Source organism: Acartia tonsa, chromosome 8 (genome assembly GCF_053477335.1).
Source record: "Acartia tonsa isolate MP-2025a chromosome 8, ASM5347733v1, whole genome shotgun sequence".
Lineage (NCBI taxonomy): Eukaryota > Metazoa > Arthropoda > Copepoda > Calanoida > Acartiidae > Acartia > Acartia tonsa.
The window spans coordinates 34,711,376-34,739,138 of record NC_137267.1 but is presented as its reverse complement, the minus strand read 5'-3'; the positions used below and the strand labels follow the sequence as shown (position 1 = coordinate 34,739,138).

At 35.3% G+C, this 27,763-nt stretch overlaps 1 protein-coding gene and 1 long non-coding RNA gene across 3 annotated transcripts; one reads left to right on the top strand and one right to left on the bottom strand.

Moving 5' to 3' along the window:
- Positions 1–97: 97 nt before the first annotated feature.
- On the top strand, positions 98–23,429 carry LOC145326800 (uncharacterized). Of its 2 annotated transcripts, none has more exons than XM_080170215.1 (19): positions 98–247; positions 660–755; positions 1,224–1,354; positions 1,557–1,589; positions 1,997–2,068; positions 3,793–3,951; positions 5,075–5,135; positions 8,060–8,246; positions 8,831–8,892; positions 9,247–9,351; positions 13,524–13,609; positions 13,832–13,967; positions 14,681–14,753; positions 16,063–16,163; positions 20,629–20,754; positions 21,220–21,344; positions 22,110–22,247; positions 22,701–22,813; positions 23,327–23,429. In XM_080170215.1, the coding sequence occupies exons 1-19, from the start codon at positions 201–203 to the stop codon at positions 23,348–23,350; spliced, it is 1,875 nt and encodes a 624-aa protein (XP_080026341.1). In that variant the 5' UTR covers positions 98–200; the 3' UTR covers positions 23,351–23,429. The 2 variants fall into 2 exon arrangements, with proteins under 2 accessions (XP_080026341.1, XP_080026342.1); XM_080170216.1 differs by having other exon boundaries at positions 99–247; positions 8,099–8,246.
- Positions 23,430–23,542: 113 nt separating this feature from the next.
- On the bottom strand, positions 23,543–27,265 carry LOC145326801 (uncharacterized). Its single transcript, XR_013881979.1, has 4 exons — positions 26,964–27,265; positions 25,484–25,570; positions 24,975–25,034; positions 23,543–23,639 (listed from the first exon to the last, which is right to left on the bottom strand). It is a non-coding gene; the product is annotated as an uncharacterized LOC145326801 (long non-coding RNA).
- Positions 27,266–27,763: the final 498 nt, after the last annotated feature.

The window sequence follows — 27,763 nt, the reverse complement described above, 5'->3', positions numbered from 1 at the left end:
TTAGCTTGTAGTAGCTGGAGATTTCAATATCTTTAATGGCAATAAGGGTATTTTATCCCTTCCAAATTGTCATAAGTTTTATAAGATTTTTTTTACAAATCACATAAGATTAAAAAGTACGCACAGTCTCTACTATACATTGTCAATTGTTTGTGTACAATTGTACGTCAATTATTTTCAGTCTGTTTAGAACTACCACAATGGGTGGTGGGAATAAAGTGCTCTTAATTTGTTCTGTAATTTTAGGGTAATTATTTTAGATTGAGTTTTGACTAATTTTTATCATTTTAAAAATTATTTTAATATCCATTGAAAATGTTGACTTTTAATCTTGCGCCGCCATCAAAAAGTTATTAGTTCTTGGTTATATAAATCCCTAATAAATTGAAATGGATTCGTAAAACTCCCTTAAATTACCAAAGATGATATCAAAATTATCAAGCAAATTTAGCTATTTATAAGACTCTAAAATGTTATATTATGTGCTTTTCTTGAGCAAATTATGAGATATTTTGTATAAGAAATTAAATTCGATATATTCTGTATTATTTTTAGAATTTTCATCTAGCATATAAAAATATATTGAATTTAAAAATTAAACTTAAAATTTCTTTTTTGGATTGTAATTTTTGTTTCCTTTGATACATTATTGTTATTAGGATCGGACATGCTCAGAGGTTTTTCCCATCCGGGGCAACCCTTGTAAGCTCCAGAAGTGGCGGTTTACCTTTCGGAGCCTCTCAAGTCGGTTCCAGGTAGAATTTAATTTTTTTATAACTACTTACATTTCAATAAATCCACTCTTTCTGCCAAGCCCTTTTAAATCACTATCTCGCGACCGTGGCTTAACACACATCCGGTTGTCGTCGGGGAGATAATTGGTCCGAATCTCTGCTTAACACTGCGTCATAACTAGAGACATTAAAATATTATAGTTCCTACTGCGATTTATCAGATGTGCCACAATAATAGTTAGAGCAGGGGGAATGACTTGGCCCAAAATAGGCGCAACCCATTACCATAGACATTTACAACTTAGACAAAGAACGTGTAATCAAAGAGTTGGTTGTCTGTTGGGTTGTACTTAACCTAATAAACTGAGTGTTTGGACAGAAAAGGAGAGAATAGCTCCCCTTAGTTATCCTAGGGTGATTGACCTTAGTGTCATCGACACCAGTTTCGCCTGTATGAGGTAAATGATAATTAACTGTCTGGTCATTTAGGACTTTCGGTGGTGCCCAGGTAGTATCCAGACCAGCACCAGTTGATACACAACCAAGGATAGTGACAGAAGATATTACTACAGAAAGACCTGTTCCTGTCTTTGTGGAACAAACTACTCTTAGTCCCACAGGTAATGTATACAAAAGAATTATACTTTTGCATATTGATAATTCAGTCCATAAATTTTCTTTCATGTTACCCACCCCCCCCCCCCTCCTTTCGTTTTTAAGTTTGAAAGAAAAAGTAAACAAAAAATGTTTTTTTTCTATAGCGATTTCTCTTGAGAGGAAACTTAAAAAAATAGGATATGGTATTAATTTTATACTTTTTAGATTCTATCAGGAGCCAATATAGCAGTATTATTGGTAAGTTATTAAAAATTTAAAAATTATTTATTTTTTATCATAACGGATTGACCAAATTAATCAAATTTGTTCATAAAAATGTTTATTTTTGATAATAAACTTTTATTTTTAAATTTTTTACTAAAGCCTACATAGATTATTCGAGAAATTTAAGTATGTTGATCAAATAGATATATTTTTACTTGGATCTTAGACCAGATTCTGTAAAAAAGTGAAACTTGCAGCGGTCTAAAATAACGATACCCCCACCCACCTTTTTTACCTCATCTTCTCCCATCCTACTGGATGAGCGTACTGACCAATAAATGAGTTCTATGCCAGCAAGGCAAATTGTCGTCAATTTTTCCCCTGTCATAATAGCCACGTATATTCTACAATTACATCCATTCTTTATTATTTTGTATTAGATCAGCCCCCTGGTAAAGCCAAGAGCGATGCTTTAGATAGGTTATTGGATGATGCTGTTAGATCTTTGACAGGTAATTTGATCTACATATTATTGTAGTACATTGGCGCATTTATATTACAAAGTAATCTATAATACAAAGTAGCTTGATGTCTGTCTGTCTGTCTGTCCGTCCGTCCGTCTGAAGCTTAAAATCTCGGTAACCACTGAACCGATCGGATTCTACTTTTCAGGGTATATACCTATTGGTCCTGCCGTGGTTTTAAGCTATTTTCTTGGGGGATGGGACACCCCCAACCCCCCCCCAAAAACAAAAAAAAATTCTCCCCCCATTTTTTTTACGAATTTTGCACATTCGTTATTTGATCTCTATTTTTTTTTTTTACGAATTTTGCGAATTCGTTATTTAATCGAGAATAGTTATTTCTCGTATCGTATTATAAACGGCTTTCCGCGGATATAGAATGTACAATCATAAGATTAAAACTAGTTTTTTTAGCCCCGAGGTGCCGGAGGCACCGGCTAAAAAAACTGGTTTTAATCTTATGATTGTACATTTCTATATTCGTAGAAAACTGGATATAATACGATGCTTGACATAGTTTTTTCGCATGGATGAGAACCGGTTCCTATCCACCGGATTCGAATGAATACGAGAAAATGTTTTCCTGCTGGGTAGGTGCAAAAATTTGCGATCCGTTCTGCTGGGTAAGTAATAGAAGATGTAATTATACCTCTTGGGGCAAAGCCCCTAGAGGCTAGGGGCGAAGCCGCTAGTTTAGACTATAAAGCTATAGATTTCTTGACAAGTTCCTTTAATTCATACAGCATTTATATCTAGAATATTGTATTCTCTTCATCATATTGTTGTTGCATGCAAGGACATCCAAGCGAGGGGGGTAAAGGAGTGATAACCCCCCCCTCCCAAATATTTTTCATTTTACCCTCTTATTTAAAATTTACTTCTACCTTGGGGGTGCCGTATTATGCACCCCAAACCATTTTGGGGGGTAAATACCCCCCTCAAAATACAAAATCCTAATTAACAAAATTTTCGCGCGCTTCGAGCATTTTTATTACTAAATATTTAATAGTATTTCATTTTTTATATTATTAAATTACCCCCCAAAATAATTTTACCCTGGGGGTAAATGTTGGGAAGGTAAACTAAATTTATCCCTGCCAACAGATTTCAGGGGTGTTAATTCCCCCCCCCCCCAGCAAATTTTACCCCCGGGGTAAAAATTTTGGAGGGGTAAAAAAATTTGCGGCGCGCTTCGCATGCCATTTACCCCCCCCCCCCAAAAAAAAATAAAAAATAAAAAAATATTACCCCCCCCCCTTAAAAAAAAAAGCTTGGACGCCCCTGGTTGCATGCCTAACATTGCAGCATTAAACAACCATTTTAATTAGCTTTAATAATACAATAGATCTTATCAAGAGGGTGTCATTGATTAGAATCAAAAGGTATCCTTAATTAGAAATGTCTATCTGCATGTCCGCTTCGTTTTGAGAGAAACATTATTTTCTCTACTGCTATTCAAGATACCAGGCTGATTTATTTTGTTAGGATTTTCTGCCAGCCGTTAGCCGTTACTTTTTCAACTTTTTGTTCGATTTAGGAAAATAGACCTACCAAGGATTATTCATGCAAAATTTCAGATAGAAATTCGAATTCTAAGTGCCATTTAATCATTGATTACGAGATGGTTGCATTAACCCCCCCCCCCCTTTTTGTATGTTATAATCCTTGTCTGTAACTTCTTGTTGTTAAGATAATTTTTGATTTTTGCGCAGGAGATACTTCAGAAAGAGGGTCAGGCCGTGGTGCACCCCCACTTCCCAGAATAAATGTACCAGCTAGAGACCTAGCTCCACCCACAGAGGCTCCCATCACTACCGCAACCACGACAACATCAAGAGCAAGTGTTTCTGATGGTTTTAGGGGCAATACAGGTAATATAACCTCCAGTTAAGCCACAAAAAAAAACCTTTCCTTTTTTATATTCATGTTAGAATTGTCCTAGTAACTTAGTTTGAGAAATTTAAACATCTAACTTAGAGGGGTAGTTTCACGAAATGCATTTGAACTTAATTTAGTGAACTGCATATTTTTTGCTAGTTAATGGGTTAAACTATATTTATATGGCATATATTTGAAAGAATTTCAATTTTCTACCACGTAGTTTTGAAAATATTAAGACTTTAAAATCTTCTTTTTGTGATATATGCATTTAAAAAAGACGATTTTCAATTCTTGATATTTTAAAAACTACGTGGTAGAAAATTGAAATTCTTTCAAATATATGCCATATAAATGAATTTAAACCAATTAACCAGGAAAAATATGCGGTTCACTAAATTAAGTTCAAATGCCTTTGACCTTATTCTTTACATTATTATCCTATGAGTCTAGGGTTGGGCCGGATACTTTTTTGGCCGGATACCGGATATCCGGCTGATTTCAAATGCCGGATATCCGGTATCCGGCCGGATATCCGGCGCCAACGCCGGATATCCGGCAAATATCCGGTTATCCGGCCAAATTACCGGATATCCGGCCGGATAACCGGCTAAATTACCAGATATTAAAGTAGCAAAAAAAATTTATTAATAAACTTTTGAGATTTCATATATAAAATTTACATAAAGATAAACATATTCAAAAAATGTTCTTCTAGCTTCAATAATAAGAAAATTATAGCCATTTAAAATTTTAAAAAGCAGAGATTTTTGGTGTAAAATATAAAAAAAAGTTATAGCCGGATATCCGGCCGGATAGTTTCAATATCCGGTATCCGGCCGGATATTGAAAATGGCCGGATATCCGGCCACACCGGATATCCGGCCCAACCCTACCTACGACAAAGATTTTAAAAAGAATGATTCCTAGAAAGGTTAAAAGCAAAAATACAAGCAAAGTTTTTACTTTTCAATGTACATAACATAAGTATTTAAATATTAATATTTTGTATGTAAATTATTTCATTATTTGTATTCATTAAACATTTTTTATCTTGTAAATAAGAATTTGATATATAGTACCATTGCTATTACAATAGTTTTTTTTTTATTTCAGGTCTTAGAGAACGTATTCAAAGCTTTAATAGAGCCAGAGCTATCCAGAACTCTGGAGACCGGTAAAAAATATTTTTTTAGTAGTGAAGCATCTCTGTATTTTTCATTAGGTATTTGTTCGTATGTCAGCTATTCTAAGAGATTTAAGTGTGATCAAGTTTTTTTTACAACAGGACAGCTGATTTTTTGTGAACATTTGACAAAAATACTTTGGACAATCTACTCTACATCGCTACATGTTAAATGCTTAGACCAATGACCGTTTACTCAGTAAGGGGGAGGTAGGTTGTGCTAAAATTCCGTAATAGTGTGAGTTATGAGATTAAAAAACAGTAGTAAACTGGGAACCAAAAAAAAGGCAAATCTGAATTTTCTAAATAGCAGCTTTATTATTCATTTAGGATAATTTTACAGTAAATATGAAATGTATATGCATCTTTTGGTTACAAGTTTTCACCGTTAATTTTTATTAATCAGCACTAATGAAGCCCAAGATCTCAAAAACAGCATTTGAGGGAAATACTGGTGAACCAAAAAGATATGCAAATCCAAAACAAATCAACAGAAAAGTGATTTTTTTTACTTTTCTTCTCTTAAAGATTGATTCTGATAAATTGATGATTTTTAAAGGGATCTATGCATTAGTCGAATAGTCATTATGAAATATAGTATAAGGTAGAAATTAATGATTTTTCTAAATAACAAACATTAGAAAAAAAGAAATTTGACCCCTATCACTTTAGAGGACTATTGCTGACCTCCAGTCTTATGAATGAAGCTAAATACATGTTAAAAATAAAAATTACTCTCAAAAGTATACAAAAATGTTTTGTGATGTGTTAAAAATCCATTTTAAAATCTTGATTTTAAAGATGATGGCCTTTAAGATGCTCCTACGGGTAGTGGTGAGCCAAATGTTATCAATGTGCATCTCCATGATGACAACTTATATATTGAACTATGGTCCAATTTTTGTATTCATAGCAGCCTCCAGCCAAGCAGTATTAAAAAAGAAAAAAATTGCAATTTTAATAACACCAATTCATAAGGTAATCACTGTAGTTTTAGAAGATGTTTATATTGTGGTATCCGCCTAGGGTAAATGGCAGACACCAGAGTTCGAATAAAGACTACGGCAGTGTGAACAGACGTGGACACCTTACTATAGAGAAGCTACGCTTCTCTAGCAATCACTAAATAATAAACATAGTCTATTCAGTTGTTTCTTTATTGAAGGTCTAAGAGTTACTAAAGTTGTACAACATAATATAAATACATATGGATTAGGAATAAAGATAGTTAAAGATAAATCATACAAGTAAAACATAGATAATTGCAATGGTTAGGTAGATGGCTATCCCTGTCCGGGGAAGGCAGGATAGCCCATGGAACAGCACAATAGGTAGATAAGCATAGAGGGGTTGAGTGGTAGGTCTGGGTACTAAAAAGGGAAGGTTTGATGATTACTGTGACAACAACAGTCTGTGTGGGGGTGATTCTATCAGGTGAGGGAAGGCTTAGATCCTTTATCCTCAGGGTTGAGGTGGTGCTGATAACTTGGTGGTTGAAGGGGAAGGTTCCGGTGCTTAAGATGGGAGAGGGAGGGGTAACACCCCTCCCTCCATTTGCAGGACAACTGAGAGATGAAATCAATACCGTTATCTGACATATTTTCAGGTGGCTTTACAATTGTAGAATAACAGGATTAAGCTGGGTGCGTAGCATCACTATAATGTCTTGGTTTCTGCATGGTCCAGAGTTGCCGCATACCACAATATTTCTTGTTAGGAGGCTTCATTGGAGATTGCTATGAATACAAAAATTGGACTATAGTTCAAAATATAAGTTGTCATCATGAGCATGCACTTTGATAACATTTGGCTCACCATTTCAAGATTTTAAAATGGATTTTTTTAACACATCAAGAAACATTTTTGTGTACTTTTGAGGGTAATTTTTATCTTTAACATGTATTTAGCTTCATCCATAAGACTTGAGGTCAGCAGCTGTCCTCTAAAGTGATAAGGGTCGAATTTCTTTTTTCTAATATTTTTTATTAGGAAAAATCATTTTTTTCTACCTTATACTATATTTCATAATAATTAATGCATAAATCCCTTTAAAAATAGTTAATTTATCAGAATCAATCTTTAAGAGAAGAAAAGTGCAAAAAAATATTTTTTTATTGATTTGTTTTGGATTTGCATATCTTTTTGGTTCACCAGTATTTCCCTCAAATGCTGTTTTTTGAGATCTTGTGCTCCATTGGCGCTGATTAATAATAAAGTAACGGTGTAAACTTGTAACCAAAAGATGCATCTACATTTCATATTTACAGTAAAATTATCCAAAATGAATATTGAAGCTGCTATTCTGAAAAATCAGATTTGCTTATTTTTTGGGTTCGCAGTTTAGAACGATAATATTTACTAAATAGGTGTTATTGAAAAGAACCCTAGACAAATTTTTTTTCAAAAGTTAACATAAATTTTATCGTTCTTCTAAGCCTTAAAACTCACACCTTTACGGAATTTTAGCACAACCTAACTCCCCCTTTTGTTTGTATGTCTGTATGACGGTGCTTAATTAATATGTAATTTCTGCACTTCGCTTATTATGGAAATTGACCTACTTGTTAATTATCATTTATTACAATTTCAATTGATTTTCTAAATATTAGTCCTTTAAAATATCTTTCATCATAATAAATTGAAAACTGCATGGTAAAAAGCAGGGGTCTAAAGGGATAAAGCAATGGCCGATAAATTAAATATAACCACTTCTGTAGATAGCAATTTGTGGTTGAAACGTTTGGACACTCAACGTAATGAACCAATCAAAATTCAAGTTCCTAAAGTTGTTAAACCAAAGAATAAGAAAACGTTATTTTAAAATTTTGGGGTCTAGTAAAATAAACAGCCCAATTCTCCCTCCTTCCTGGGTAAATAGATACTATGAATACTTTTATGAAAATTTAAATTTTTAGAAGCCAGAGCTCTAGATCTAATCCAAGATCCTTTGCTAGGTCTAGCCCGAGTAGCTCCACTAGCTCTCTACAGGATAGCCGCACCATTTCTTCACCGGATATCCGCCCTATCTCTACGGATAGCCGCCCTGTTTCATCTAATATCCGCCCCATTTCTTCACCAGATGTCAGGACTATTCAGACTCAGGGACAGGGATTCAAATTGCATTTGTAGGAAGTTTATGCTTTCCCGCAATGTGACAAGCGAGCTCAGAACCCCCTATCATACTCTTATTTAAATGAATTGAAAATAGTTTTCTAATCCTTGCGGGTCATATAATTTTGAACGATGCCCTAATCCTGTGAGGAACCCTTTTCAAATATGACCTTACACCTAAACTACATCAAACCTGTACGATAATAAAAAAAAAGCAAAAAAATCTACTTCCCCTCCCCCTCAACCTTACTTTTTTTAAAGTGTTAAGGAAATCTTGCAATAATTAAGTTGATAAAGTAGTCTTTAACAAGTATTTGACTACAGTAATATTTAGTATGTTTTAAGTGTCTTAATTTAAGTATTTGAAAGTTAATATGTTTTTCAACCTATTTTTTTTTAAATTACACTTCTAAGACATGAAATTTATGTATTTCTTTCATACCATTATTTTCAAAATCACGAAACCTTTCCAATATTTTTAAATGTTGAGCAATTAATCCCAACCTAATTTTTTTACTCGTCCAACTTTTTGGCCACAAAGTTGAGAATAGCTTGTGAATCCCTGACCTGTACAGACCGTGAGTGCTCCAGAAACTCGCATCAATGCTCGCCTTAACTCAAGATTTTCTCCTTCAGTGTAAAGTTATATTTTTTTTATTAGTGAAGATACTCTATGATTCAGTCCGTATTGCAATGAGGAAAGTGTTATTTTCAAGGATTCTACTTAAGATGGACCTCTGTTATTAACACCATAGTGCTAACTTGGTCTATCAAGGTTTTGTGATATTCTTCTACATCATATCCATTTTTCTTTTTTCCTTATTTTACGGTTTAACAGCTGCCCTACAATTTACTTCATCCATCTATGCTGTTATTGTGGGTTGTACATTTTTTTGCCCTATTCTACTCCTCCCCACCAAAATCATGTGTAGGATGAATTTAGAGTCTGTTATATTACACTTGTAAAATTTTTATTTATATTTAATTTTAGTTTAGGTCAAGAAAGTGTACCTGTCCAGAGCCAATTCCCAGAGGCTGTCCAACCAGCAGCTCCTGTCCAGTCTCCAACTTTCGGATCCAATCGTGGTAACACCAGGTATTGTTTGAAAGTTGTGTGTAAACCATTGTCGACAAACTTTGGATTCATTTTTTGTTTGCGGATTTTTTTATTTTCCGTCACTTTCTTTCTTTCTGTAGCCCATTTTTCTTATTCATCCGTTACATCATCATTACTGGCCAGATTGAGAAATCTGGCTGCTTCCAGAGGGTTGGTCCAGAGGTCTCTGACAGTGAGGGTAGTAGGGTTCTCCGGACAGTTAAACAGGTGGTTGGTTGTGTGAGTAGCAGGGCAGTTGGGACAGGTGTCATCAATAGAATTGTCAATTCTTGCTCTGTAGCTGTTGAGAAAGCTACTATAGCCGGAACGTAGTTGAGCAAGTGTGCTTCTGGTGGTTCTAGGTAGAACCCTTTCAGTAGCGTTTATGGGGGGAGGGGGGGCATTGAGAACTTTGCTGTTGGCCATGTTGTTTAGCATGTCTCTGACAGAGGTGGTGTGGATATGCTTCAGTCTCCTCTTATAGGCATCGGAGGAGAGGTTTGGGGTGGATAAGTCCTTTATTTCTCTGCCAAATTTGGAGGTCAATGTTTCCTTCATCTGGCGGGCGGGGGGGCGAGCATTTAGATTCGTTGGGTTAGGGTGGTCCTGTTTCTGTGTAGAGAGTAGGTATTGTTTGCTGAGCATTTCACAGTGCTGTCTGACTTTCATTAGCTTGGTTTCATGATGTAAGTGATCTATGTCAGACATTAGATGACAGCCTGTGGCGGTGCGCAGCGAGGAGTTTTGAGCCGCCTGGAGTCTTTTCCAATTAGTTTCACTTAAGGAGGGGGTCCAAATTGGAGCACAGTAGTTAAGTGTAGATTGTCCGATGGCCTTGTAGGTGTTGGTAATTACTTCCTTCTCCTTACCCCAGTTGGTGCCAGTCAGTGCTTTCAGGATGTTATTCTTAGACTGTAGCTTAGTTTTCATATCTGAAGCATGCTGGTTAAAGGAGAGGAGGCCATCAAAAGTGACCCCAAGAAATTTGGGTTTCTTGACGGTCGGGACAGTTTCACCATTGATTTTCACATCCAGTGTTAGATTTACCTCATATGAAGCAGTTGTGAAAAGAGTAGCTGATGACTTGGCAGGTGAAATGAAAAGATTACGGCTCTTGAACCAGGTGTCAAGTGTGTCGAGATATTGGTTGATCTCTTTCACCACGGTGTCGATAACAGGTCCAGAATTTAAAATGTTGGAATCATCAGCATAAGATACCAATTTTATGTCGCCAGGTGGTAAGGGCATGGAGGACATATAGAGGTTGAACAAAACAGGTGATAAAACTCCGCCTTGTGGTACCCCTTGCTTGACTTTCCTAAATGTTGATCTAGAGTTTCTAAATTCAACATATGTCTGTCTGCCGCGAAGATAACCACAGAGAAAGCGTTTGACATAGTCATTTAGAGGAAGGTTGTTAATGTCCTCTAGAAGAAGCTGATGGTCCACGGTGTCAAATGCTTTGGACAGGTCAATTGCCACAGAGACTGTGCGGCTGACGGGTTTCTTCCGGTTAAGTCCTGAGTTGATGTGGTTCAAAATGCTGTGGAGGGCTGTGGTGGTCGATCTGTTCTTTCTGAATCCATGCTGGTGGTCAGCAAGCTGAACAGCAGCATTGACTAGTGGTAAAAGAAGAGCTTCCAATGTCTTAGCTGCGGGGGAGAGAAGAGAGACGGGGCGGTAGCTGGGGCCTTTATCTGCAGGTTTGCCGGGTTTTAGTAAGGGGATGATCTTGGCTGTCTTCCAGATTGTGGGGACCTTGGAGGTCTTGATGCAGACATTAAAGATGTTAGTGAGGTATTTAATCCCATTTGGTCCGAGGTGTTTAAGCATGATTGGAGACAGGCCGTCAGGTCCAAGTGCTTTGGAGCTCTTGGCCTTCTTGATGGCTTCCAAGGTCTGGGCAGGGGTGAAAACAGGTGCTTGGTCCTTAGCCTTGCGTTTCATTCTTCGCAGAATATTACGTAGGGCTTGCTGGGGCTTCTTGTCTGTGTTGGGAGTATATTGTTTGTTGAAGTTAGTGGCCAGTTTCTTGGGATGGTTGATGGTTTTATTGTTAAACGAGATGCCCTGGTTCTCAGGTTGCCTGGGGTTGTTGCCAAGTCCTTTGATGGTGCTCCATAGTTTCTTAGAACCAGGTAGACAGCTGTCAAGGTGTTCAGTCCATTTTTGTTTTCTATGATCTCTGATTTTTTGGTTGATGTTGTTATTAAGATCATTCAGTCTGTCGTCATTAGGGTTGTTTCTTCTAATCTCGTCTCTCTCATCAATTAGTCTTGCTGCTTCTGTGGGAAGGGCATTGTAAGTTTTAGGAATTCTACCAGCTGGGATGGATTTTTTGGAGGCTTTAAGAAGGATATTTCTGAAGAATTTTTCTGCTTTGTGGACGTCTGTAACATTTCTGGCATTTGCAAAGGATTGTTCAGTTTGATTTGTGAATTCTTCCCAGTTGGCTTTTGAAAAATTCATGAAGGTAAAGTGCTTGGAGTTGAATTTGGTGAAATTAGCAGTTAGGCTGATTGAGATCGGCAGATGGTCTGAGCTAAGTTTATTCTCGATTCTCCAGGTGCTGGTGGGAATGAGGTTTGGGGAGGCAAGACTGATGTCAGGTGCTGTAGAGGCTGTGTTGGTGACTCTTGTAGGTAAGTCTTCATTTATGATTCCATAGCTGTTGTTAGAGATGATGTCGGCTAGGAGTCGGCCTCTGGCATCAGGGTTGGCCTCTGAATGCCAGAGTTCATGGTGAGCGTTTACATCCCCAAGTATGTAGTAAGATTCACCAAGTCCCTCATGAAGATGGTTAAGAGGGGGGGTGTATTGTGGGCTACAGCTGCTCTGTGGAGGTATATACACATTTCTGATTGAAAGGTTGTTGTCTTTGCCAGGTATGCAGATGGTGAGGGATTCGAGGTGTGGATCTTGTTGAAGAATGGCAGGTTCAGGAACAAGATTGAAATTGACGTCCTTGTGGACTAGAAAGCCTAGGCCACCGCCTTTGTTCACACCTCTATCTTTTCTTACAAATGTGTAGTTTGGAGTGTTTCTTAGCTTAGATCTGTCGGTAAGTTTAGTTTCCTGAAGGGCTGCAATGAGGAAGTTTCCTTTCTCTAGGGCATGTAGCAGCTCGTCGAGTTTACCAGTGAATCCATTGATGTTGTGTTGGTAAATCTTCAGGTTATGGCCTTGATGGTTGTGGGTGGGAAGGGGGTCCCGAGGGGGGTTACGGGGGGGAGGGGGGTCCCGAGGGCGGGCACGTGGGGGAGGGGGGACATGAGAGGGTCCATTTGGGGAAGGGGGGTCCCGAGGGGGGACGCGGGGGGGAGGGGGGTTCCGAGGGGGGACACGAGGGGGAGGGGTGTCCCGAGGGGGGACACGGGGGGAAGGGGGGTCCCGAGGGGGGACACGGGGGGAAGGGGGGTCCCGGGGGGGTTTGTTGGGGGTGGGGGGGACATGGGGGCTCTTTCTGGTGGCGCAGCATGGTCCAGTCCAAGATTTTAATTTGGATCTCTGTTTGGTAGATTTTAGGCCAGAGCATTTGACATGGAGCCATTCTTGACATGAAGAGCATTGGACAGCATAAGGTGTTAGGTTACTGTTGCATATGATACAGGGCCAATGGTTTGGGCCGGGATTTTGCTCTATACCAGCTCTGATTAAGAGAAGCCGAATAAGACAGGCTGGAGTTGTCTTATTCTTTGTCGGGCAAGCTAAAAACTCGAGTTAGCAGAGTGAACCTCTTTGTCGATGTTGTTAAAAAACCTCTGGAAGGTTGTTGATGATGTGTTGGTAAGATAAGTTGGGAGATTGTTGTCGTTGGCTCTTGGCTTCTCTGCTGCTGCTGGTGGTGTTGCTGCTGCTGACGAAGGTAGATACACAGCGTAGATGTGGCCAACATAGTATCCAGTATCTAGTATTTTCCGTCACTAGGATAAGACTATGAACAATAAATTGTAACCCGAAATTTTGATCAAAGACAACTCTCATTCAATCTTAGTTTTTGATAGATTTAGGGATGTTTTTTTTTCTTGGCGATTTTAGAGGCACAATAGTTATAAACCATCCTTAGACTCATAAGAAGCTTCATTGTACTGGAGATCTACTTCGGTTATGCGCCACACACAGACAGATAAAGACTTCCTATTATTTGTATACTAGGACAAATCTTTTTCCAGGGTGTTTGATCCCAGCAGCAACCCAATCAATGAAAGGAAGAGGCCGAGAATTCAACAGTTCAATGATTTAGCCCCAACTGACAGAGGTATACATTAATCATAATATTTTATTTATTGAAGGGTATCTGGTATTTTTTTAGCAAGCTGCAAGCATCATCGAATATATATTAATCTTGTTGAACATCCAAGTAGTAATATATAAATTATTTTAATATTCACTCATTTGAGAAACAGAGTGTCCATTCGCTAATGAATGCATATTTAAGAAAATCAGGAATATTCAGCTGCTAATAAATGCTTATTTCTAGTAACTGAGAAGAAAGTTGAGCCGCTGTCGAATGATTTTCTACCCAGCTGCCCAGACGCTACTTTTTCATACATTATCCCATCTCCAACTCAATGTGATCTCTACTATCTCTGCGAGTTTGGTACTCCTTCTAAGCAGTAAGACGACATTTTAATTAGTCATTCTTAGTTTGGTACTCATTCCAAGTAGTAAGACAACATTTACATTTGTAATTCTTAGTGTGGTACTACTACTCCTTCCAAGCATAAAGACGACATTTTTATGTTTAATTCTTAGTTTTATACTCTTTCCAAGCAGTAAGACGACATTCATATTTTTAATTCTTAGTTTGGCACTCCTTCCAAGCAGTAAGACGAAATTTATATTTGTAGTTCTTTTTGTTGGGTCATGTAATCTAAAATCAAACTAGAATAGAGCAATATGTCAAAGGTTGATACATTAATTTCTTTAAAATTCATTATGATATTTGCTTAAATAATGGTTAAAAAATTTCTTTTTCAATGCTATAATAAATAATTAGGTGATTTCTTTCAAACTTCTTTTATTGTCACTAGATTCATTCCACCCTTCTCCCTTATTTTTAATTTTCGAAGCATAAACCTATTTCTAGCACCTTTGGATTAAGAATCTTTTCTTACTTGGCAAGATTACTGTGGGGTTTTTCTAAGCCTTTACTCAACCTAACTCAACCAACAAGCCTCAAAACTGCAATATTTATTGTAAACAGTTATTTATATCAGACATATGATAATTAGTTGTTTTTTTAATATTGTTACCTCAGCTCAATCCTTTCTAAATAGAAAAAAAAAATTTGCAAATAATTTTTGTTGAAAACTTTTATAATTTGTAGAGTTTGTGAGGATGGTTTAGTGTTCTCTATTGACCAAGTAAAATGTGTCTCTAGCGATTTGGAAGATTGTAAGGTTAGATGATTTTTATTATATTATGTTATTTTTTAAAACTATAAATGCATTTGTGAATAGAATCAAACAATGTTTTTCTTTATAATGAATTTGATATTGAAGATTTTAGAGTTGGATATAGTTGTAAACCTAGTGTATAAATAGAAGTAAGTTGCGGACACGACATACGGACGTCCCTTAATTTCAATTGTAGAGGCTTCGAACCCTAATAACGCAAAGATTCTTTTCACAAGTTTATTGGCACAAAGTTTTAACAATACTAATATCAATATCTACAGAATTAGGATGGGTTAATTACGATAATAGATTCCTTCCCTTTGTATATTTTGGTTGGAGGGAATCAATAACACAAAGGCTAAACAAGTTCAAATTAGGATTTCATAAAATACACATTTACAATACATTTATTATTTAGAGGGAGTGCAGCTACTCTTACTATAGGTCTGTCCGGTACATAAAAACGAATGCTTTTGTTTTAGGATAGACCCCTGCTGCAAGCCCCACGGGTACTAATACCTGCATAATTAAGAATGGAATATTCCATGCTAGTATAATATATAGGACAAACACCTACTGCAAGCCCAACAGGATACTGGTGCCTGCACAAGAAAGAATGGAATATTCTTATCAAATATAAAGTTTAGGACATACCCCTACTGCAAGCCCCATAAGGTACTGGTGACTGCACAAGAAAGAATAGAATCTTCTTTACCAATATAATGTTTTAGGACAGAACCCTACTGCAAGCCCAACAGGGCACTGGTTCCTGCACAAGAAAGAATGGAATCTTCTATACTAATATAATGTTTAGGACAGACCCCTCCTGCAAGCCCCACAGGGTACTGGTGCCTGCACAAGAAAGAATGGAATCTTCTATACTAATATAATGTTTAGGACAGACCCCTCCTGCAAGCCCCACAGGGTACTGGTGCCTGCACAAGAAAGAATGGAATCTTTTATACTAATATAATGTTTAGGACAGACCCCTCCTGCAAGTCCCACAGGGTACTAGTGCCTGTACAAGAAAGAATGGAATCTTCTATACTAATATAATGTTTAGGACAGACCCCTCCTGCAAGCCCCGCAGGGTACTGGTGCTTGCACAAGAAAGAATGGAATATTGTATACTAATATAATGTTTAGGACAGACCCCTCCTGCAAGCCCCACAGGGTACTAGTGCCTGTACAAGAAAGGATGGACTATTCTGTACTAATATAATTTTTAGGATAGACCCCTACTGCAAGCCCCGCAGGGTACTGGGGCTTACACAAGAAAGAATGGAATATTGTATATTAATATAATGTTTAGGACAGACCTCTACTGCAAGCCCCACAGGGTACTGGTGCCTGTACAAGAAAGAATGGAATATTCTATACTAATGATACCTGTTCAGATTTTGTCACTTGCAGGTGAGTAATTGAAAAAAGTTTTTAGAGTTGTTGGAACACCATAACCCAATAATTCAAGATGAGCAACTCTAGTAATAATCTAGCGAATGTAAGAGCACCATACGCTTATAATGGGATGCAGTACTATTATGTCCACTATTGATATTAGGTTAAGTTACATTCAACTGATATCCAACCCATTGATTGCACGAACTTTGTCTGTTATTTTTACCAGTGCACATAGGGGCAACAAGGGGCAACAATTCACCACCCCCAAATCAAGTTTTAAACATTCTATGAGTATTATCATACCCAATGTACATCAGATTTCAAAGGAATCGTAAAAATACGCTTTTTAAGTAAGCATTCTAATGCATGGAAGTCAAGAAATGCAAAAATTTTCTTACAGAAAAAGGCATACTTTTTGTGTTTCACCAACAATTTTAAAAGTATTATAAAATCTCTTAGAATTAACGTAATTAGACAAAATAACTTCTGATGAGTCATGCATTACATATATTTTGACAGAATAAAAGAAAAAAACACAAATTGAAGAAATTAGTCCTAAATAATTCTAGTTGTAGTCAAGATTTTAGTTTTTATTTGTTTGTTTTTTAATCAACATTTGAGAAGACAGTAAGAGGAAACATGTTTTCGCCGGGTGTCGCCGGCTAAAAAAACGATATTTGATTACCCAAAGACATATTTTAATCGCCAGTACTGGTTTCATTTACCCCCCTCGCGCCCCCGTAGGGGTTTTTAGCCCGTTTTCTGAACGTGGGTGCACGAAAAGCTTGTAAGAAAAGGCGTTTAAATGCGCTTTTAAAGTCAAAACTTAAGATATAATTCAAATAAATAAAAACACAAAAACATAGACATATTGGGAAATATTTATTCAGACTTAGAATTAAAGTTAATAATAAATATTTTCAAGTTCTTTTGCACTATATGATGGGGAGGAGAGGAGGGGGGGGGGGGCTAAACCTAAATCTAAACCTCTTTATGTTTGATGTTTTAATGTAACTAAATAATCGTTTCTATAGATTCTTACAAATATCAGGGATCTAAAGGGATAAGACAAAGGTCAATAAATTGTTGTACATCCCCAATGATAATACACAAAATTACCCCTTGTGTAGATTAAAGTTAGTAGTTAAAACGTTTGAACACACAACTGTAAAACTTTGGGGACTAGTGTTATAAACAGCCCAATGTCCCCTACCTCAAAATTAGTTAATATGCAAATAACGTGAGGTTCTTATAATCATTCTAAATTGGAATTAGCAAGTAGTCTTCTGTCTGTCTATTGGTAATGCTTTGTTTTTAAATTATGTAGTTACAGGGTATTCATGTTTAAAGTCAGCAGTTTTATTTAGAAAGGGAGGGGACAGTTAATTACACTAGTCTCCAAACTTCAAAGTTTTATAATAACGTTTTTATATTCGTTAGCATAAGAACTTCAGGAAATTTAATTGATTTTTTATTGGTTGGTTCATTAAGATGAGTGTCAAAACTTTTCAACCACTAATTGTCATCTACAGACAAATAATTTTGTAATATAGTTTATTAAATATGTATTTATTAAATATGTATCAATATTGGGGATGTACATATTAATCGGTTATTGTTTTGTTCCTTAGATCCCTAGGTGTTAATATATAATACAAAGTAGCTTGATGTCTGTTTGTCTGTCCGCCCATCCCTTAAGATCTCGCTAACCACTAAACTGATTGAATTCTACTCTTCAGGGAATATATCTACTGGTCCTGTGGTTGTTTAAAGATCTTTTTCAAAAATAAAAATCCCCCTCAATTTTTTCATATTTCTATAATTAGGGTCGGTCCGTCCGTACGTCTGGTACAGTTAGCTCTTTTACTTAACTTAAACAGGCTAGAATTGTCCTATCGATCTCAAACTTTTCATGCTGATTTCTACAACAGTTAGGTACGACTTAGAAAGCACAGCAACTCTATAATCGTTACCAGAAAGTCCGTACATTCATTTATAACTAGCTGATTTTTACTTTTTTGACAACAAATAATGGTTTTGAATGTTAAAAATATCCTATTCATCTGATTTTTTGAATACTGATTCCTATTTCAATAACTATTGTTATAAGCGAAGCATCTCTATAATCAAGTCCTAAAAACGTCAGTATGTCCTTAAACAGTAACATGTATTTAATCAGTTTTAATTACAATTTTGTATAGACATGCATTAATATTCAGTTCTGACACTTCACAAGTGTTAATGTTCGTTTGTCCTTCCATTTCAGAGCTTCGCTTCTTTCATGGATGTTGTCATCCTTGTTTAATTACATCTTGGGGCAAATCCCCTAGAGGCTAGGGGCGAAGCCGCTAGTGTACATATAAACAGTAAACAAGAATCATAATATCATTATAAATATAGATATTAGTTAATAAAAATTTATGTTAATCATGCCCACATTTATAATGGATTGATTCATTAAACATAAAAATAAAGTGAAACTTGTAGCTTGCTAAAATAAGGATCCCCATCCACCCCCATTTACACCATCCCCTCCCCTCCTACTGAAATGAATTCCATGACCCCAAATTTGACACTTTGAACACTAAAATCGTACTACAATTAACCTAGTTACACTTTAAAGGGCCCAAAAAGCTGGTGATAGGGTAGCTGCGCTACTAAAAAATTCTCATATTGCTCTGATAACCAAAACCCCTAATTAGACATTTTAAACACGAAATTCAAGATAGTTGATGGATAAATAGATGGATGGATAGATGGATAGGTAGATGACTAGATATATGGATAGATAGATGGATAAGTAAATGGATAGACAGATGGATAGATGGATGGATAGATAGAGGGATAGATTGATAAATTGATAGTTGATTGATAAAGAGATGAATAGTTGATGGATAGATAGATGGATCGATATATAGATGGATCGATATATAGATGGATAGAGAGATGGATAGAGAGATGGATAGAGAGATGGATAGAGAGATGGATAGAGAGATGGATAGAGAGATGGATAGAGAGATGGATAGAGAGATGGATAGAGAGATGGATAGAGAGATGGATAGAGAGATGGATAGAGAGATGGATAGAGAGATGGATAGAGAGATGGATAGAGAGATGGATAGAGAGATGGATAGAGAGATGGATAGAGAGATGGATAGAGAGATGGATAGAGAGATGGATAGAGAGATGGATAGAGAGATGGATAGAGAGATGGATAGAGAGATGGATAGAGAGATGGATAGAGAGATGGATAGAGAGATGGATAGAGAGATGGATAGAGAGATGGATAGAGAGATGGATAGAGAGATGGATAGAGAGATGGATAGAGAGATGGATAGAGAGATGGATAGAGAGATGGATAGAGAGATGGATAGAGAGATGGATAGAGAGATGGATAGAGAGATGGATAGATAGATGGATAGAGAGATGGATAGAGAGATGGATAGAGAGATGGATAGATAGATGGATAGATAGATGGATAGATAGATGGATAGATAGATGGATAGATAGATGGATAGATAGATGGATAGATAGATGGATAGATAGATGGATAGATAGATGGATATATAGATGGATATATAGATGGATATATAGATGGATAGATAGATGGATAGATAGATGGATAGATAGATGGATAGATAGAAGGATAGATAGAAGGATAAATAGATGGATAAATAGATGGATAAATAGATGGATAGATAGATGGATAGATAGATGGATAGATAGATGGATAGATATATGGATAGATATATGGATAGATAGATGGATAGGGTAAGGGGGGGCTATTTCCATGAGGGGTTAATCTGGTAATTTTCTATCTTCCTTCATAAAATGACCTTTATCTCCATGTTCCTTTCAAATGACAGAAAAAAACATAAAAGCAAATTTGTTTGTTGTTAAATTACATACAAAAAAGTATAAAATGAAATTTTTGTGAGATGAACTTTAAGGGTACTAAATAATTAAATCCCCTTTTTGGTTGATTTGCCCCAATGTGCAGTGTATATCAATAAGTTACGCCTTTTTAAGGTCCAAAGCAATCCCCCTACTTTCTCTAGTTTCAAGTACCAGACATAAAGGCAGTAGGTTGCATTTTTAGCATCTCTAGTATGACGTAGTGTAAGAGGTTATTGTTATTACCCGTGTATGTGAATTTAGATAGTAACTTTATCTTTTAGAGGATAAATCTATATTTTAGAGGATAAATCTATATTTTAGTACAAAAAGTAAAATTTTACTTGATTAGTATAAATTGAAAGGTTTAGAACCATGGTGAAAGCTGCAAAAAATTAAGTGATTTGTGTAGTGTCTCCATAAATTAGTGCTACACATCTTTTTATCCCTACATAAACGTCCAAGGGAATAGGGGTAGGGGTAGTTATCCCCCTCACAGCTTTGAAACATTTCATTTTACCCCCTAAAAAATAAAACTTTGACGTCGTTGCATTCCTTACTCAAAAATATTTAATTATTCTAGAGATGACAAAGCTTCTTTTGAGAGATGTGCTGAAGGCCTAGTATTTGATCCTAAGCAGAAAATCTGTGCCTGGGCTGATGAGGCTTTGAGACCTGGCTGTCTTCCTGAAGATCTCTTGGGATTCAAGTAAGATAAGAGAGAGTGGCGCTTTCCCTTAAAGTGGACAGCGGTCACAGAACACCCTTTCCCCATTATTTTTTAATCGGTTAAAAGGGTGTAGGTTTTATTAGCAAAGCTACCCTATCATTCACATTGTCCGTCTGTAACACTATAGGGGAAATGGAACTTGCTCGGCTGCTATTAGAAACAGAATTCTTATTATATTTGGTGTATTGGATCCAAAGAACATGCTTCTTATTTTTTTATTTTCCACGTATTTTTGGATTTCTCTGGTGTTATTGAAGATATATCGATGATTTTGTCATGCAACAAAAGGCATATAAATATTTATAATAGAGAAAGATTTAATTTTCTCTTGTTCTCAATATGTCTCTATATTCTTATGTAATTCTTACTTTTTCGTCTTCGTTTTTCGCTACTTATGTATGTTTTTTTTTATTTCACCTTGTTGCCTAACCAACTGTTTCAAAGGTGTCCGAATCCAAAGTTGACCCAACAGGAGGCCCTGGAGAACAGAGTTCATCTCAGATTTGGCGACCATGACAGACATCCAGATCCCAAGGACTGCAGGTTCTTCTACATGTGCTTGACCACAGGTAAGATAATCAGAAAGTGGTCAAAGAGCTGTTTTTTTTTACACTAGTCTGCAAAGTTTTATAATAACATTTTCTTATTCGTTGGCTTAACTACTTTGGGGACATCATTGAATTTTGATTGGTTTGTTCATTAAGTTAAGTGTTCGAACGTTTCAATCATTAATTTTAATCTACAGAAATGGTAAAGGGAAAAGTAGGTTGCAGGTAAAATCCATTAAGGTGTGTGTTTTAATGCTTAAAAACAGAATGATAATATTCACTAAATATGTGTATTCCTTATTGAAAAGAATTATAGACAAAATTTTTTTTTTTTTTAAGTTAATGATACATGAAAATTGCTAATAAAACCTGAAAAATTCACCAAAAGCTTTGCTAATGTCAAACTGACAAAAATTAATTTTTAAAATATAATACAGAATTACCATGGACAATCAAATTTTCTTTATAATTGTCAAGTTTGTTATTATTGTCAGTTTGACATTGGCGAAGCATTCAATGATTTTTTTGATATTTTTTTTAAAAAATTGAATAAGGAATACACATATTTTGTGAATATTATCGTTCTACTTCTGTTTTTAAGCCTTAAAACACACTCCTTTTACCCGCAACCTACTTTTCCCTTTGTTTATCTTCATTGGGGACATCATTTATAGTCTATAAATGTTTATTTATCATCTAGAGTTATACGTCTTTTTGATTACATGGATATGAAGGGATAAGACAAAAATTCAACATGTTTGCCTTATCAATCTTTGTCCATGTTAGGTCAGCCGCGCAGGGCGGGCTGTGGGCGCGGCAAAGTATTTGACAGAACCAGCGGAATCTGCAAGAATGCGAAGGATGTTCCTGAATGTGTGGACTATTATGGCAGTGGTGCTGACTCTGATGCTACAGCTGCTTCAGGTATGGTACAATATTAGAGTAAAACAATACAGGGGAAATGGGTTAAATAACTGTGCCGACTTTTAATTAGGTCTTTGAAATCTACCAATAGCGTCGGGAATATTAACACAGCCAAGTCGGCTAAAAAAAACAGAAAGCATTATGCTAGCAGGCGAAAAAGGTCCCCAACATGGGGATCCAGGTAGTAGTCTAGTTTTACTTTATTTATAGATATATTAATCTAATAATGATAACCAATGGTTTTACTGGCAAAAGCAGGGAGGGAGTGGACATTGGTATGTTAATTACGGTGGTACCCAAAGTTTTATAAAGATGTTATTAGTTGGTTTTAAATATTTTGGTAATTTTATCGAATTGACAAAGCAAAGACTAAGAAGAAGTTACTCTGAAAATAATATAATTTAAGATCTTGTTTAACTTCTTTATCTTATATGGTTTATTTATTGTGTTAAGGTGAAGCCTCCAGCCAAACAGATGCTAGAATCCTGAAAATTCAACAGGACATCTCCAGACAGTTCTCCAGACCTAGCCAACTACTTGCCAGAAATATTAGAGAATTATTAGAGGTAAACTCCTCTCAATTGACCTATCATTTATCTAATAAATGTTAAGTCTATGATCAATATTTAAATAAGACCAATAGGCCCAAAGTATTTTATCAATCTGTCCACATTATTGGTCAGAAAGTGTTCAATTTTTTTTTCATTTCATCTACCAAGTAACCTATACATAATTGTTTAGGGAAATTATTTCATTCCTAAGTTTAGTCGTACGTATTATAGGATTTGGTTAAACGTGGCTAAACAGAATAATATTCGGATGCCAGGATTTTTTTTAAGTTGGACTGGTGTTATTTTATCTGATTGAACATTAAGAGTAATAAATCTACTGATCCAAAGACAGCTATCATGAATTATTTGGAAAATAATATTTAATTTATTGGCTTACTAGATGCTTCTAATTGTAGTTAAATAAAGTATTACAATCCCTTCTATTTTTACTAGTCACTAAGAATATTAATCTTAAATATCCTCACGTTTTACACTATGTTTTTCCCATTAACTTTTTTTTATTTTTAGTATGCAGAGCCAGAGGGATTCTAATCATCTTAGAATAATTTTATCATTAAAAATTTATGTATGTTTTAGTATTTTAATTTAATAAACAATGTAATGTATAAAACTTGTGTTCTTTTCTAAGTTTTAAAGTTAAGATTTTTCATACTTGTGTAAATCCGGACAGACAGACATCCCGTTACTTTTATGAAGGTATTTAAATAGAATAAAAACATACTTATTTTTAAAATTTATTTTCTTAACTACTTTCTGCAAATTAAATGATTGATTATTCTTCCTCTGACATTATTTTTCTCCATCTTTCATCAGATTCTTTCTAAAATATATGTAGGTAAGTAAAAAAAAGAATACGTTGATTTTGTGACGGGATTATTTGTTAATTTAGGTTGCTAATTTATTCTCCTGATATGGTCTTGGGTAATACTTTCCTCTATGATCAGGGAAGGGGGACATAGGGTATCGTTATATTAGCCAGCTTGCATTAAATATTTACATTTTATATATCCGGGCCAATAAAACCGTATTCGTATATTTAGTTTCTGTTTGTGCACTTCAATACTTTTATATGTTTGTATCCTTGTTAATATTTTTTTTATAAGGGGGGGGGGGGAAGTTTGTATAGTTATAGGAAATAAAAATTCAGTATCAAATTTTGGCCTGGCCGTTTGGGCTTGTTTTTATAGATATCAACCTAATTCTTTTTGTAAACTCTCTTATATGATTGGATCTACCTGTAAAACTTTGAAAATTGAATTTTGGGACTTTCCTTCTAGGCGCTAGTGGTGCAAAAGACCCCCCCCGAAACACTAAAATTTTAAGTTATGAGCTTATTTTTAAGATATCTATCTGATTTTTTAAATGGAAGCTTTTATTGCATAAATGAGTTGATTAGCCATCCCATATTTCATTTTTGCACCTTACCTCTAGGGGCATGTAAGCTCAAAACTTATAAATTTTGTATTTGGGGGGGTTGTTTTACTCCAAAAGCCCCTAGAAGTAAATGAAATATGGCATGGCTAATCAACTCATCTATGTAATAAAGGTTCCATTTAAAAAATCAGCTCGATATTAAGAGATATAAGTTTTCCGGAATTTTAATGTAGGGAGTAGATTTGAAATCTGCATCAAATTTTAAGGATTTTTTATAAAATTCGTTTTTTGTAAAATTCTTTATCTAAAAGCGAAAATACATTTTAAGTTAATTAATTTTGACCAATAGGATAGTACGACATCCAATCAGAGCGCAGATTTTTTAAATCCACCAATCACAGATGCCAAAATTAATTAACTTAATTTGTATTTCCGCTTTTAGATAAAGAATTATACAAAAAACGAATTTTATAAAAAATCCTTAAAATTTGATGCAGATTTCAAATCTACTCCCTACATTACAATTCCGGAAAACTTATATCTCTTACTCGATATCTTTAAAAATAAGCTCATAACTTAGCCCCACTAGGCCCTAGAGGGAAAGTCCCAAAATTCAATTTACAAAATTTTACAGGTAGATCCAATCATAAAAGAGAGTTTACAAAAAGAATTAGGTTGATAACTATAAAAACAAGCCCAAACGGCCAGGGCAAAATTTGGTAACGAATTTTCATTTCCTATAACTGTACAAACTCCCCCCCCCCCCCCCCTTATTGCTGACCTTCTTTCTATCTCTGATGGCTTGTATCCTATTCTTCATGAAGTAAATTGGTGGTACAATCTGAAATATTTTCTAAAATAATCTCGAAACCTTTCAAAATTTTTAACTAGTAACTATTTAGGGAGTTTCTGTGCGTCTATATAACCACAAGAGATAGCTATGATATCAAGTTCAAGGTTTAGGTTTAAATTAGGAAGTGTTGCAAAGGCCATTGGGCTGTTTTTAGTGCACTAGTCCCCAAAGTTATTTAATACCGTTATCTTATTCGTTGGTTTAACAACTTTGGGGGCTGATATTGAACTTTGATTGGTTGGTCTATTATGTTTATTATGAGTCTACACGTTTCAACAACTAGTTGTAATCTACAGAAGGGTTAGTTTTGTGTTTCATCATTGGGTATGTATAATTATATTAATTAAACGGCCATTGTCTTATCCCCTTGGATCCCTGAGCAAAGCCACTCTATACGAAACACAAAATATCAGTACGTCCATTGAGAAGAATCATACCTCCTCTTTTTTAATCATTTGGTAGATGATAAACAGGATAATACATAGAACCATAGTCGCAGCTATTACCACTAAATCTATCCATACCTAAATAGATTGATGGATGTTAGATAAATAGATAATCCCACAGATAGTTTGATAGATGATAAATGAAACTAAATTTCCAGCTATTACCACCATATCTAACCATACCTAAATAGATTGATAGATAGATGAACTTTAGATAAATAGGTTATTCCACAGATAAATTAATTGATAATAGATATCACTACCAAAGCTATCCGAATCCATACATAAATGGATTAATTGATAGATAGATTATACAAATAGATAATCTCAGATAGATTGATAGATGACAAAGAAAACTATAGTTGCAGTTAAAACCACCGAATCTATCTATACCTAAATAGGTTGATATAAATAGATAGTTGGATTAATAGATAGATAATCCCACAGATAAATTAATTGATGTTAGAGGTAACTATAGTTGCAGCTATTACCACAAAATTTATCCTTAACTAAACAGATTGATATTTAGATGGATGTTAGAGAAATAGATAATCCGATAGATAGTTGGATAAATTATATATAAAACTATAGTTACATCTATTAGCAATATATATATCCATAAATAAATAGATTAATTGATAGATGAATGTTAAGTAATAGATAATTTAATAGATGATTAAGAATATTATAGTTGCAGCTATAACCACTAAATCGATCCTTAAAATAGATTGATACAAATAGATGGATATTAGATAAAAATATAATCCCAAATATTGTTGGATAGATGAAAAATATAACTATAATCATTAAATCTATTCACATAAAATAGATTAATTGATAGATGTATGTAATTCGAAATCCCATTATAAAAAGTAGATAAACTTTATTGTCAGCAGGTTAAGATTTAGATCTACAAAAACGATTGAGTTCTTCATTTTAGTAAAGCTTCACATAGATCTCGGGATGGTTTTAGGCTATTTATTTTTGTCTTTGAATGGCTTTATGTTATTTCTATGCCCTTTCTAATACAGATACCCTAGATTCTACAGAACGCAACCACTAGTATAAAAAGATATCTAAAAAGTTGGATCTAGTGCATGTCACAGTAAAATGATTCTGGTAACGATTATCAAAATCAATGAACATTAAAAGCTGCTAGCTGCCAAACGACTTAACGTCTTGCTCGCACATCATTAAGCGGCATAAGAACTTAAAGCCTATAAATAATCTGGAATAGCCAAGATCCAATGATCAACAGGGAAAGCTTCACTGAAGAAAAACTTGTAAAATAAGTCTTTTTCTCGCATTTATGTGCACTGCGAGATAACTATCTATTATTGAGTAATGGTCGACTATTTCAGATCTTTTGTCAGAGCATAATCTATACGTTCCATCATTTGGTCGTTTGGAGTTAATCGTTACCAGGGACATTTTACCGTGAATGGCACTTGACCTAAAAAGTTAAACTAACCTCATGATGAACCAAAAAGGAAGTCGGAACTGTGGAATTACTTTCAAGTTGGTCTCCTAAATTTTCCATTGTACAATTTTTGTGGGGACCTATATGCTTTGAGAATTTTCTACATGCAATTAAACTGGATGAATGTTTTGTAAATATGTTCAAAAATATCTCGAAAACAACTGTAGCAATAGTTGCAATTTTAAGGTTAATTCTAATTAATAAGTTACACCCAGACCGTGGCAGGGATCTAAAGGGATAAGACAATGGGCGATAAATTGATGTACATCCCAAATACGATACACCAAGGTTCCACTTCCGTAGATTACAAGTAGTGGTTGTCAAGTTTGGACACTCAACTTAATGAACCAACCAATCGAAATTCTATAAAAGTTCCCAGAGTTGGTAAGTAAACGAATAAGAAACGTTATTATAAAAACTTTGGGGACTGGTGTAATGTTCCCTACGCCCCCGGCCGTATACACATTAATCGTTAAGTCTTTTTATGTAAATATTCTCAATTCCTAAAGGTGTTGAATTAAGAATGAAATGTTTGAATCACATGATATTTTAACATTTTAGCTGGCTTAGAATTCAAAATATAACTGAGCATGATTCATATGGTCAAGGCATATGTGGCATTGTTGAAAAGCAGCAAAAAATAGCAACGATTAAAGCAAATTCAGAAATTAAGCAAATTTGTTGCAAAGCTGCTTAAATACAGTATAATGTTTAAAAATATACTTACATTTTTAAGACTTGATTCTATAGATGATTCGCTTCTAATATTGTACCTTGTGGTAATAGTAAGA